The 14,402-nt window shown below is 34.1% G+C and overlaps 1 protein-coding gene across 2 annotated transcripts in view; it reads right to left on the bottom strand.

The window, feature by feature from the left end:
• Window positions 1-14,402, bottom strand: part of rpgra (retinitis pigmentosa GTPase regulator a) — an 86,344-nt gene that overhangs the window by 40,271 nt on the left and 31,671 nt on the right. For both annotated transcript variants that reach the window (XM_073045561.1, XM_073045562.1), the window contains 2 exons: window positions 1,313-1,437; window positions 633-824 (listed from right to left, as the gene is read on the bottom strand). In XM_073045561.1, coding sequence (XP_072901662.1) covers window positions 633-824; window positions 1,313-1,437 — 317 coding nt within the window. The remainder of the gene's footprint in view (window positions 1-632; window positions 825-1,312; window positions 1,438-14,402) is intronic.

The raw sequence follows: 14,402 nt of genomic DNA, 5'->3' as shown, positions 1-14,402 counted from the left end.
CTAGACAACGATAGAGCTTATTTCTTATTGATTATTATTATACCCGCACTTTTAGATTTAGTATTGACAACGTATATTATCTGTATGCTTGCATTGATATTAGTTTTGTGTATTTTTACTAATAAATACTGTTAAAAATAGTACCATCAGACTTCAATGGACCTCTCTATCTTTGCTGGTAAGTGACCCAGTTATGGGGTACGTAACACCCTGCACACAATCAATTTTAATTTAAATTGTGTTCCCATATCACCTTAAACAAGAGAAAATCTGCAGATGCTAGAAATCCGAGCAACACATACAAAATGCTGGAGGAAATCAGCAGGCCAGGCAGCATCAATGGGAAAAAACACAGATGACATTTCGTGCCAAAACCCTTCGGCAGTCCAGCATTTTTGTGTGTGTTGCTCCCATGCTGCCTTATTCTATTTTCTACATTTATTCACCCAACATGACCTTGTTTGCTAATTTGACTGCCTCATCCACACTGTTCCAAATCTCTTACACCGAGTCTTGTCTGCAGCATTTGGTTTTGCAACTTTCAATCACTAGAAAACCATTTGTGACCAAAGAACAAGAGTTAAAGGTTCAATTATATTTCATCGGATAACAAATACAGTTTCAACATGTACCCTTTCTCGACGCCTAACACGTGCTGATAATGATCGATGGAATGTGCTAGCTGTAGATAAATCACCCAATGTCATGGAATAGGTATCAACTAAATAATTCTTGTTTAAGTCATCACTTTCAATCATAATATTTTCTGAATCTTTTGGCCGGGGGGTGGCAAGCACGAGCATATGGCATCCTCCACAGGCAACCTATAAAACAGGCAAGAAAAGCGATAGCAGTAATTAGAATATGGAATATAATTCCATAAACTTTGAGCATAATTGAAACTGGAAGAATACAATGAATAGCAGTACTGTTCCTACTGTATCATTCTCAATAGATTGGATTCTTCTTTTGAATCAACCAATTAAAATGTCACCTGCAGCTCAAAAGGAAGTTTTGGAGGCTCTGCTACAAAACATTTTGGGCATAAAGCAAAAAATAATTTTACACAAAACACAACACTATATTCTAGAAACCCTGTTGGTAGAAGCATGAACTCTTCATTTACTATGAAATGAAATAATAACCCGAGATTCATAAATTACCAATATATTCCACACAACAGTAAAAATGTGTTGTCACCTAACCAATACCTAGGGTCGCAAGCCTCATATCCCTTGCAGAGCAAACATGCATCAATCTCAGTTATTCAATGATGTATAAGTGTCAATATCAAGTGCTTTAAAATACATACCGATTTGACCGCCAACTTCAAAAATCTGGTGCAAAGCGTAGGTTTGAATTGATTGGTAAAATTCTCTTCCCCAAGTCCCAACTTGCCATGTCGCCCATCACCAAAGGTATATAAAAGACCATTACCTACCCATGGAAAATAAATAAAAATATAAATATAAGCAACAGTTGGCCATTCAGCAACACCTTCACCTCTGCTATTCACTAAGATCGTGGCTCAGCTTTTATCTTGGCACTAATTTCTTGTATTGCACTTGGATATTGTCTATTGTCCTGTTTATTATTTATTGTAATGCCTGCACTGTTTTGTGCACTTTATGCAGTCCTGGGTAAGTCTGTAGTCTAGTGTAGTTGTGTGTTTTTTTTCTCTGTGTTGTTTTTTAACGTAGTTCAGTCTAGTTTTTGTACTGTGTCATGTAACACCATGGTCCTGAAAAACATTGTCTCATTTTTACTATGTACTGTACCAGCAGTTATGGTTGAAATGACAATAAAAGTAACATGACTTGGATATCTGATTTACTTAATATCCCAAAACCTAGTGATCTTTGATTTGAATATACCCATTGACCAAGCATCTACAGTTCTCTTGGGTAGAGAAATCCAAAGTTTCATTACCATCCAGGTGAAGACAATTCATTTCATTCCAGTCCTGAATATTTGACTTATTATTTTGAAACTGTGACCTTCGTTCTACACACCCCAGCAGGAAGAAAGGCTGTACCAATCCTTTCAAGCCCCAAAAGAACGATGCTTCATCAGCACACTAAGCAATCTTCTAGATTCTAGAAAACATAAGCCCAGACTGCTTAATCTCTTTTCAAAGGATGATACCCCAAATCTCAGGACCAATCTGGAGAACATAATATACTGTATAAGCAATTAAAAAAATGTGATCAACATCTGCTGCCATATACTATAGCAAGGTGAGTAGAATGACACTACTCAATATCTTTTTAAGAGAGATTTGATCACTGCTCAATCCTTCAAAAGGAAGTTTTGAGAAATTACCACAGAGTTAAATCAAAATGTAACTAGATAGAGATATTACTTCCCAATGTGAGAGAAACTGCCAACTGATCAATAATAGAAAAATGCAAAATTCCACTGCTTACAGCTAGTAGGCAAAACCTGAAGAACAAAGTGCCTAGTGACAAAAATAAGGAAAGGAGAAAAGACAGTGGGCCTCAGAGTTAAGAGCAACTGGCAATGTTTATTTTATAATTGAAATCATCATTTCAAACAATATGTATTCTTACCTTCAAGTTGCTGCTTCACAGAACAGTAAATTGTCAGGTGAAGCATTAATAGAATATGCTCAGCAAAAGGTTTTCATTTATTGGGCTCAAGTATCTAGCCTAGAAACCAGCAGTTATTTTTCTAACAATTGGTACTTGCCTTACTTTTTAGGTCAGGTGACCGATTTCACAGAGATACTTGTCAAATGGCTTATATTCCAAACACCTTATATGTTGATAAAGTTGGACCCTCTCCATATGACTGCATTTGCACAGCATGTTACTGCTATGTTCCAATGTTCTGAATCATCGCTTCATATTCATAATGGACAGTGCAAAGCACAGCAAGGTTATTGCCCTCCTCTCTGTTAATCATTCTCAAACTCTGGTAATTATTGTGCTGCTCTGATAATTTCAAATGAATTGGATTCTTGCACTGGTTTTGATATATCTCACTGCAAATAATATATGTAAGTAAATATTTTATTTCCATATTTTACTGGGAGCCTCAAATTGTACATAACTACCGTAGATTCCGGACTACAGAGCGCACCTGATTAAAAGCCGCTGGCTCTAATTTTAGAAATAAAATCAATTTTTTAATTGTACAGGCCGCACCGGATTTTCGGCCGCAGGTGTCCCACGTTGTAATATGAGATATTTACACAGAAAGATATTACACATGAGGATTTTTTAACTTTTAATTAAATCCATATGGTAACAAAAACAAATACATATTGCAAATGCTTTTTTCGAACCGTGCCCGTAACGCGGCTACTTTTAAATATAAGTTGCGTATACTTCTTTACTGAACAACATTCCAATATCTCCTAACGACTGGTAAAAAATATATATACTGCAGCCTCCCAGGAAAAGTTATTGATCGCCTTTAACTTAAAAGCAGCGTTCGCTCAGATCCAAAGCCGCTCGCGTAATGCGCTCCCTCCCTCCGTCCCGTTTTATCGCAAACTGGCATTTTTCCCACAAGACGCGGCGAAACCGGGTGTGACGTCATAGCATCCCGCGATGTAGTACAGAAAACAAATATAGTTAAAACACTTCTAACTTTAACTAGAAAATGAATTACTAAGCGAAAATATTATAAACTAAATAACTGCCATAAAGGCAGCACAATGCTTTTCTTCGAGTGTTTTCCATGTTGATGAGGGTGAGTACAAATGACTGATTTACAATAATTTAATTGTGAAAGTGCGCTTGATTTATCGTACAATTTCATTGGACCTCTGTGAACTACTCATCAATTTTATTGGTCTACTGTTATGAGGCAAAATGTTTACGAGGCGGCATGAAAAAAATCATGTATTAGCCGCTCCGTTTTAAAGGCCGCAAAGTTCAAAGCTGTTCAAAATGTGGGAAAAAAGTAGCGGCTTAAAATCCGGAATCTACGGTAGTTGGAACATAATGTTTTGCAATGAACAAGTTTAGCTCAGTTATTTTCATTTTTCATTTGTACTTTTTCTGTGAAGGTGTCCTTAGGAGAGTCAATGGCGCTTAATGGTGACTCCTATGCTCACATCTTCGGAAACAGCTCTATTTCTATCTTTAATATCTCTATTTTTCCCTTTCAGGGTTCCTTTGAAGACCCTGACCTGAAGTTACATGCTGACTACAGCTTTTTGTGGTAATGGGGCCTGTTCTCGGGGTTTTCTCTGTTTATCGTGGATGGTTGTGAAGAAAAAGCATTTCAGGGTGTATATTGTATACATTTCTCTGACATTAAATATACCTTTGAAACTTTTATTTGCTCAGCTCTGAAAATGAACCTATCCATCTCCATATTTATTGCTGCTGGCATCACAATTGCATCACAATTGTAAGAAGTGTCTTTAAAACTGATGATATTAGATTGTGTGAATGATCATTGAACATTAGCCATGATGGACAGGACATTGTTTTTAAATGTTTAATGAAAACCTACCTAAATGTTTGATGAAAACCTATCTAAATAACAGCAATACATCCATGTTAGTCACGGACTGAGGACTTGAGGGAACCAGAGGAAATTTTTTTTCTTAATTGATTTTTTTAATGCATTTTCTACAACACTACAAATAAAAAAACCCAAAAACAAATAGAAAATTAGTACAGTGCAAGATAAACATACAATAGTAATATAATACAAAATAAGATAATTGAGAAAGTACCCAAGTTGAAGTCATGTGAAGTTAGTGTCCTCCCCAAGCCCCACAACAAAAAAAAACTCCAGACCAACCAAAACAAAATGTAGAAAATATAAATCAGAACATTCAAACCCCCAAAACTGTAAATACACTTGAAAACAGAAAATAATAATGCCTACTACCAAGAAAAAAGAGCTGAAAGCAAGGGACTGAAAAAAAAAACTTAATTAAGAGGAAAATTATGAAAATACTCAATAAAAGGTCCCCAGACCTTATGAAACTTCATATCCGAATTAAGAATTGAGTAATGGATTTTTTCAAGGTCTAAACAGGACATGATATCGTTAAGCCATTGAACATGCGTGGGCGGGGCAACATCTCTCCATCTAAGGAGGATTAGACGTCTAGCCAAGAGAGAAGCAAAGAAAATATTCGACATTTAGTCGAACTCAAGCGTATATCTGTCTCACCCAATAAACCAAACAGAGCAATTAAAGGGTTAGGTTCTAAGTGGTGATTCAGAATACAGGATAAAGTTATAAAAACATCTTTCCAAAATTTCTCAGTACATATGAATAAGAGAGGCCTCGCCACTTTTGCATTTATCACAAAGAGGACTAATATTAGGGTAAAATCGAGATAATTTAGATTTGGACATATGGACTCTATGAACAATCTTAAACTGTAAAAGACAGTGGCGAGCACAGAGAGAAGTTGAATTAACCGATTTGAGAATCGAGTCCCAAATCTCATCAGATAAAGGGATATTTAAGTCATGCTCCCAAGCCATTCTAATTTTATCCACAGGGGCACGCCGTAAGGATACTAATTTATCACGGATAAAGAATATTAAGCCTTTGCCCAGTGAATTAATAGAAAGAAAGAAATCCATAGCATTTTTTTCGGGCATTTCAGGGAAGTTGGGAATTAAAGGATTGATAAAGTGTCTGATTTGGAGATATCTAAAGAAATGGGCATTAGGCAGATTGAACTTAGCAGAGAGCTGTTGAAAGGATGCAAAGCGATTATCGATAAAAAGATCTTCAAAATGTCTAATGCCCTTTCTATACCAATCATAGAATGTTGAATCATACATAGTAGGTAGAAAAAGATGATTATGTAAGATAGGACTAGAAAGGGAAAAACCATAAAATTTCCTAAACTGGGCTCATTTTCGCAAAGTATGTCTAACAAGAGGATTAACAATTAGTCTAGACAAACTACTAGTGAGTGCAGAACCAAGAAGTGCAGAAATAGATAGATCTTTAGTGGAATTCAGCTCCATTGCTACCCAATTAGGGCACTCAGATTGGCTATGAAAAAAAGACCAAAAGATAGTGCAACGAATGTTAGCTGCCCAGTAGTATAAACAAAAATTAGGTAAGGCCATGCCACCCTCTTTTTTAGATTTTTGAAGATAATGGCTGATAAGTACTTCTTGAATTAAAGTTTTTTTTGCGAACTCAGACTCTACTTGAATAATTCAGACATTAACTATTGAGATTCTAAGGGTTCTAGTTAGTCTCTCCCTGGACGGTGCAATTTTCTTAAATAGATGATTTAAATTTAATGTTTCCCTGCGGACTTTAGATTTTACTTGTGTAATTTATTCTACTTCTGAATAACTTTAACTATAGCAAACTACAATTGGTCTTAATTTGTTTTGGAGGCTTGGAGTTTCTTATTGAAGGCCTCCCTGTTGATTTATGGTATAAGATTTGCTTTTTTTTTAAACGGCTGATATGTATTCTCTTTAAATTTATAATTTCCCCCTTCCCCCCCCCCCATTTTATTTTTTTCTTTCAATTTTTCATAGTTTCTCGCGGGTAGGTTAGGTTTTTTTTTGATTTTTTTTTGTATTAAGTTTTATACCTTTTCTGACGAAGTTGTTCCTATTTGTAATTTTGCTCTCTAGTGCATAAATTAGCTAGTATTTGCTATATTATCTAAACTGAGCCTATGTCAATGATACGGAACTGGAAGTTATTTTTGGGGTAACTTTTTTTTTGTAGAGCTAGCTGCTTTTTTGGGTAGCCATCTAGTTTTGGGTTGTGAGGGTGGGGCGGCTTCTCCAGTTCCAACACTATTTATTGTTTTTTCTGTTTTCCCTTGTTATTCAGGACATGTTTCTGTCCTGATTTTACTGATTTATGTTTATATTTTTGCTCCCAGACTGTTATTGCAATGTTTGATTTTATATATGCCTACTACCTTTTATGTATTAACAATTGATAATGGTTAATACACTGAAATTTGTGAGCTGGAATGTAAAGGGATTGAATCATCCTGTTAAAAGGAAGGTCTTTTCCCATATTAAGCAACTTAAAGCTGACATTGCTTTCCTTCAAGAAACTCATATTCGTAGTTTTGATCATTCTCGGCTTTTGTCAAAGTGGGTGGGTCTGCATTTTCATTCATCCTTCCCAGCCAAAGCTAGGGGGGTTTCCATCCTTATTAACTCAAATATTCCTTTTGAACTCCATAGTAAGATATCTGACACAAATGGCCGTTTTATTATCGTTTCTGGTAAATTATATAATACTAAAGTTGTACTAGCAAACCTGTATGCTCCCAATTCTGACGATGTTAATTTTTTTGAACGTTTTTTCTCATTACCAGATTTAAATTCATATTCTCTTATATTGGGTGGTGACTTTAATTGCTGGTTAGATCCAAATTTGGATCGATCGTCCCCTGTTACTAGATCACCTACTAAATCTGCTTTAGCTATCCACTCTTTTCTTTCTAACTTTGGTATCTCTGATATATGGCGTTTCCTTCATCCTACTGAGAGAGATTATTCCTTTTTTTTCACATGTTCACCATACCTTTACAAGAATTGACTATTTTTTAATTGATAATCAACTTATTTCATTTGTCCATTCTTGTGACTATCAGAGTATACTGATTTCTGATCATGCTCCAATTACTTTGTCTCTAAATTTTCCTGGTCTCCCTCAGAGGAATAAACATTGGCGTTTTAACCCAACTTTATTATCCGATGATGATTTTCTAAAATTTATTAAGGATCAGATAACTTTTTATTTAAACACTAATACGTCATCTGAAATGTCATCCCAGATTGTCTGGGATGGATAGGAGTCAGCAGGAGACGCTCATGGAGTGAGCACTGTTTCAGATTCGCTCCATAACCTTTACTTTTTTTAACCTATGATCACCCTTATTTAACTTATTTTTACCTACACCAAAAGATTCTTGCTACTTTTTTGGACTTAACTTTAAGAGTTTATCGTGAATTTTTGAAGAAATGAATACAGAAATGGCTCTTAGATCTAAAGGGCGAGAACCTGGGAAGGATCCTAACAGGAACGGGAAGAAAAAGACTGATCCTAAGCGCACTGAATTGACTTATGAAATGTTATTGGAGGTTTTAAATCAAAAATTTGAAGAACAACGACAAATTTTTAAACAAGATATAAAGGCTTTTCAAGATTATATGGATAAGACGGATTCAGTAGTTAACCACCTGCAAGTTCTAATCGCAACTCTGCAAGAAGACGCTCGGAAGCGAAACTTGATAATTGAAAAACTGCAGCAGAACTTACTTTCGACGATTAAACAGGTGGAAACACTTAAAGCCAAGAGTGTCGACTTTGAGAATCGGTCCAGAAGACAGAACCTACGCATACTTGGTCTCCCGGAAGGTATTGAACAAGGGGACCCCTCGAAGTACTTTGCTCAACTTTTAAAGGATGTGTTCCCTTCTGTATTCCCAGACAGTCCTCCGTTACTCGATCGCGCTCACAGAATTATGTGTCGATCACCAAGTGCTTCAGCTAAACCACCGGTTGTAATTGTCCGATTTCACTATGTGCATGTTAAAGAGCAACTTATTCGTGTGGCTCGGCGTGTAGGGATGGTCAAATTTCAAGATCATAATTTTCGAATAGTAGAAGATTTTAGTCCAGAAGTAATGAAGGCAAGGCTTCTTTTTAAACCTCTGATGTCCAAATGTTATGAGAAAAATCTAAAACCTGCGCTCTTATACCCTGCGAAGCTCAGAATGTCGCCTTCGAATGCACCAAGGTGTGTTTTTCTTTCAACATCTGAAGCGAGAAGCTTTCTGAATGAGAACTTCCCTACTGCTACGGATTCTCATTGCTAATAAATGAGTGATTTTGATCGTGCAAGATGGTTTTTATTTCCAAAACCAGATTTTGTTTCTGGCTATTGGTGTAGGTTTACTCTATATTTTATACTCTAGTTAAAGTTTTTTTTCGACATACTAATCTTTTTATTCAACTTACTTCAACCACTGTACTTTATCTTTGGTCATTATTATTAATCCTTCGAAGGTGAATTTTTTTTTACTAAGATGGCGGTTTCTTCTCTAAAATATTTTTGGCTTTTTTTTATTTCGCCATTTTTTTTCTTTCTCTCGTCTTCCTATAATGCATCTCTTATCACAGTTTAAATTTTTTTTGGTTTGTTTGGGTTTTAACCCGATTTATAAGTTACTAGTGATTATATTCTTTTTCGTTTTTTTTTACTACCAATTATATTAAGAAGTTTGGTTTTAGTATAGTGATTATTATTTTTTTAGAGTTTGGGTGGATCTTTTTTTTTATCCCTTATATACGGAGTTGTCTTCTGCTGATATGGGGGTAGATTTAGTTTCATCTTTCCTTTTTCCCAGCCTATCCCTGGCTGGGGTGATCTTTTCTTTTCCTCTTGGGTGGGGGGTGGGAGGTCTTTTTCTAAATCTTATGTCTCTTACATTAGTTTTTTTTAGTTTTTTCATTTGGGCTGATTTTAAACTACTAAAATGTCTGCGATGTCATCACTTCCGGGTCCACCCCTTATTTTTGTTCCTCTTCCGGGTGCATGAGTTCATAATTTGGTTAACCCTTTATATACCAAAGAGTTGATTTCAGAAATATGGCTCAGACCATTAATTTTGTCTCTTGGAATACTAATGGCTTAAACCATCCGATTAAACGGAAAAAGATTTTCAAAGTATTCCAAAGACTTAATGCTCATATTATTTTTGTACAAGAAACTCATGTGAGGAAAATTATCGCTTTTTTAGGTTTTGGAGGGGTCAACAGTATCATTCAAATTTGAATGCCAAAGTAAAGGGAGCTTCAATTTTTATTGACTACTCTATTGCATTTGTCCAACATGATATCTTTTCGGATCCGAATGGTAGATTTTTGTTAATTACTGGCTTACTTTTTAACAAAAAGGTTGCTATGGTTAATATTTATGCTCCAAATGTGGATTGTCCCGATTTTTTTAAGTCCTTATTTACTTCTCTACCTAATCTAAATGAATATAAGTTAATAATGGGTGGTGACTTTAATTGTTGTTTAAATCCTTTGATGGACAAATCTATATCTACTCAGACTTTACCTAATAAGTCGGCCACTTGTTTTAACTCTTTTTTGACTGATAATGGAATTTTTGATATTTGGAGATTTCGGCATTCTAAGGACAAAGAGTTTTCATTTTTCTCACATGTTTATCATTCCTACTCGAGAATTGATTACTTTTTTATTGACTCTTGTTTTATTCCATCGGTAATTGGTTGTAATTATGATATTACAGCCATCTCTGACCATGCTCCATTAAAACTTTCTATTAAATTTACGGATACAGCTTCTAGTGCTAGACAATGGCGATTTGATTCTACCTTACTGCCAGATCCGGATTTTATTAAATTTATGAAGGAACAGATCGATTTCTTCTTTTCAACTAATTCCACGGAGGATATTTCTTGCGGAACACTTTGGGACACTTTTAAAGCATATATACGTGGACAGATTATCTCCTACTCGGTTGGTCTGAGAAAATGCATTAAGAAGGAAACTCTTTTATTGGTTGATAAAATTAAAGAGATTGACAAGAAATATTCGATTACTCCTAGTAAGGAGCTTTACAAACAAAGGGTTGAACTTCAAATGGAACATAGTTTATTACTTACATCTTCGATTGAAAATCAATTAATGAAAACCAGATCTGATTTTTATATACATAGTGATAAATCGGGTAAACTGTTAGCTAGTCAATTGAAGAATGCTTTAGTTAAACGTCAAATTACTAAGATCCGTCAGCAGAATGGGGATCTGACAGTTAACCATGATGAGATAAATAAATCATTTCAAGATTTTTATACCTCCCTGTATCATTCTGAATTCCCTCATGATCGTAATACCATGTGTGATTTTCTTGGGAAATTGAATTTTCCAAAATTATCATCAGATGATCTTTCAATATTAGAAACTCCTATTACGGATGCAGAAATTAAAGGGGTTATTTCCTCTATGAATTCTGGGAAAGCACCAGGTCCAGATGGGTATACAGTAGAATTTTTTTAATGTTTTTCCGCTACTCTTTCTCCTTGGTTATGCAGGGTTTTTGAAGAAGCAATTAGATTGGGCAATCTGCCACAATCTTTTTATAGAGCTTCCATTTCTTTAATATTGAAGAAAGATAAAGACCCTACTGACTGTGCATCCTATAGACCAATATCTTTATTGAATGTAGATTCCAAGATCTTTTCCAAGTTACTGGCATCCAGGCTGGAGAAGGTATTACCCCAAATTATTTCGGAAGATCAAACTGGTTTTATTAAAAATCGCTATTCTTTTTTCAATGTTAGGAGATTATTGAATATTGTTTATACTCCTTCACATAGCACTTCAGAATGTGTCATTTCATTAGATGCGGAGAAAGCATTTGATAGAGTTGAATGGCCATACTTATTTAATGTGCTTGAGAAGTTTAATTTTAGTCCGACATTCATTTCTTGGATTAAACTGATATATCATACTCCAGTAGCCTCGGTGCTTACTAACAATCAAAGATCTCCCTTTTTTCGTTTATTTCGGGGTACTAGACAAGGCTGTCCTCTTAGTCCATTATTATTTGATATTGCTTTAGAACCCTTGGCAATTGCTATCAGAGAATCACAGAACATTTTTGGCATTAATCGTGGGACAGATATACATAAGTTATCATTATATGCAGATGATTTATTATTATTTATTTCTGATCCTGAGAAATCCATTCCTGCAGTTTTATCATTGTTGGCTCAATTTAGTGATTTTTCCGGGTATAAATTAAATCTTAATAAGAGTGAATTGTTTCCTTTAAATAGACAGGTTCCAATTTATGGAAATTTACCTTTTAAATTAGTTAATGACTCTTTTATTTACTTAGGGATTAAAATCACAAAAAACTATAAAGACTTATTTAAGGTTAATTTTTTACCCTTAATCAATCAGATTAAATGTTTGTTTACTAAGTGGTCACCACTATCTTTATCTCTGATAGGTCGGATTAATGCTATTAAGATGGTTATTTTACCCAAGTTTTTATATATATTTCAAGCGGTACCAATTTTTATTCCGAAATCTTTTTTTGCTAATGTTGATTCAAAAATTTCCTCATATATATCCTAGGTTAGATAAAAATATATTTACAGAATAATAAAAATAATAATAAAAATCCTAGGTTAGATAAAATATATTTACAGAAGGCAAGGAAGGAAGGTGGATTGGCATTGCCTAATTTTAGATTTTATTATTGGGCAGTTAATATCCGATATTTGATATGTTGGTTAAAGGATTGGGATATATCTTTTAGCCCTCATTGGGTGAACCTGGAAATTAAATCTGTACAAGGATTTGCATTGGGTTCTATTTTAGGGACTTCTCTTCCCTTTGCTCTTTCTAAATTGCCGAAACGAATTGACAACCCGATAGTTAAACATACTTTACGTATATGGTTTCAATTTCGGAAATTCTTTGGGTTGACTCAGTTTGTTTTAAATATTCCTATTGCATCCAATTGCTTTTTTTATCCTTCTATTATAGACCAAGCTTATTCAGCTTGGAAGACTAAAGGATTACTACGTTTTTCCAATTTATTTTTGGATAATTGTTTTATGTCTTTTGAGCAATTATCTAATAAATATAATTTGCCTAGATTTCATTTTTTTAGATATTTACAGATTAGGAATTTCTTAAATACTGTACTTCCTACTTTTCCAAACTTTGTGTCTTCAGGTATTTTGGAGAATTTGTTTGAACTAAATCCTTCTCAGAAAGGGCTAATATCAAAACTTTACAATATAATTATGAAGATATGTTCAGAGCCCTTCTATAAGACTAAAAATGATTGGGAAAGAGAACTTAACCTTACTATCCCTATTGAGAATTGGGATAAAATGCTTCAATTAGTTAATACATCATCTATATGTGCTAAACATTCATTAATACAGTTTAAGGTTGTGCATAGGGCTCATATGTCCAAGGATAAATTGGCTCATTTTTATTCCTATATAAATCCTATTTGTGACAGATGTCATTCTGAGATAGCGTCTTTAACTCATATGTTCTGGTCGTGTCCGCTTTTGAAAAAATATTGGAAAGACATTTTTGATATTATTTCTGCGGTATTGAACATTGATTTACAACCTCATCCTATTACTGCAATTTTTGGTTTACCAATGATGGACTCACTCCATTTATCCTCTTCCGCTTGTCGAATGATTGCATTTCTTACATTAATAGCTAGAAGATCTATTTTGTTGAATTGGAAAGAAATTAATCCTCCATACGTATTTCATTGGTTTTCTCAAACTATGTTATGTCTAAATTTAGAAAAAATTAGAAGTGGTGTATTTGATACTTCTATTAAATTTGAAAAGATATGGAGACCATTTATTCAATATTTTCATATGATGTAATATGACCCTGTTCCAAGCCTATTTGTTTTTCCAGTTTCGATTTTATATATGTTGAGAGGATTGGAGTTGACGACACTGATGATTTTGTATTTTTGTGAGATACTATAAACAGCCCCTTTTTTTTCCATTTTTTCTTTTTCTCTTTTTCTTTTTTTCTTTTTTTTCTTTATTAGTTAGATTATTAGATTAGTTTTTTTTTGCATAATTTTTTTTCTTTTTCTTTTTTCTGTTTTTTTTAATATATATTATGATATACCTAGGTTTGCCTTGTTTATTTGTATATTGTATCATCCATGATTTGGGAATACTCATTTATACTGTAATCATTGCTTATGTATTCTTTCATGTTCAGTTGAAATGTGTATGTTTGTAATCCCATTATCTATGTATCAATTTTATTTTGTTGATATTAATAATAATAATAAAAAGATTGGAAAAAAAAAGATTGTCTGGGATGCCATGAAAGCATATTTGAGGGGGTCAAATAATCTCATATACAGCAAATCTTAATAGAAAGTCCCGTATAGATCGATTAGACCTAATTAATCAGATTAAAGAATTAGATCAATTATATGCTCAAACTAATAACCCTGAAGTATATAAGAAGCGTGTAGAACTTCAAACTAAATTTGACCTTCTCTCTATTCAACCTGTTGAACGTCAACTTCTTGAAAGTAAGAGTCGCTTTTATATTCACGGTGACAAGTCTGGTAAATTTCTAGTTAATCTGTTGAGGCGTTCTAAAGCTAAACAACGTATCACAAAGATCCGGAAGGAGAACGGGGATATTACATCGAATCACTCAGAAATCAATGACGTATTTAAAATTTTTACTCTCGGCTTTATTCCTCTGAATCTCTGAATGAGAATATTTCTGTTGATCTTTTTTTTAAATACTCTGAATATTCCTTCGCTTTCATCTGATTTTAAAGCAAAACTTAATGAGCCTATATCATTAGAAGAAATATCTTTTGCAATTTCTGCACTGTCTTCAGGCAA

The sequence above is a fragment of the Hemitrygon akajei genome, chromosome 5 (genome assembly GCF_048418815.1).
Source record: "Hemitrygon akajei chromosome 5, sHemAka1.3, whole genome shotgun sequence".
Lineage (NCBI taxonomy): Eukaryota > Metazoa > Chordata > Chondrichthyes > Myliobatiformes > Dasyatidae > Hemitrygon > Hemitrygon akajei.
This window is presented reverse-complemented; position numbering and strand designations above follow the sequence as displayed.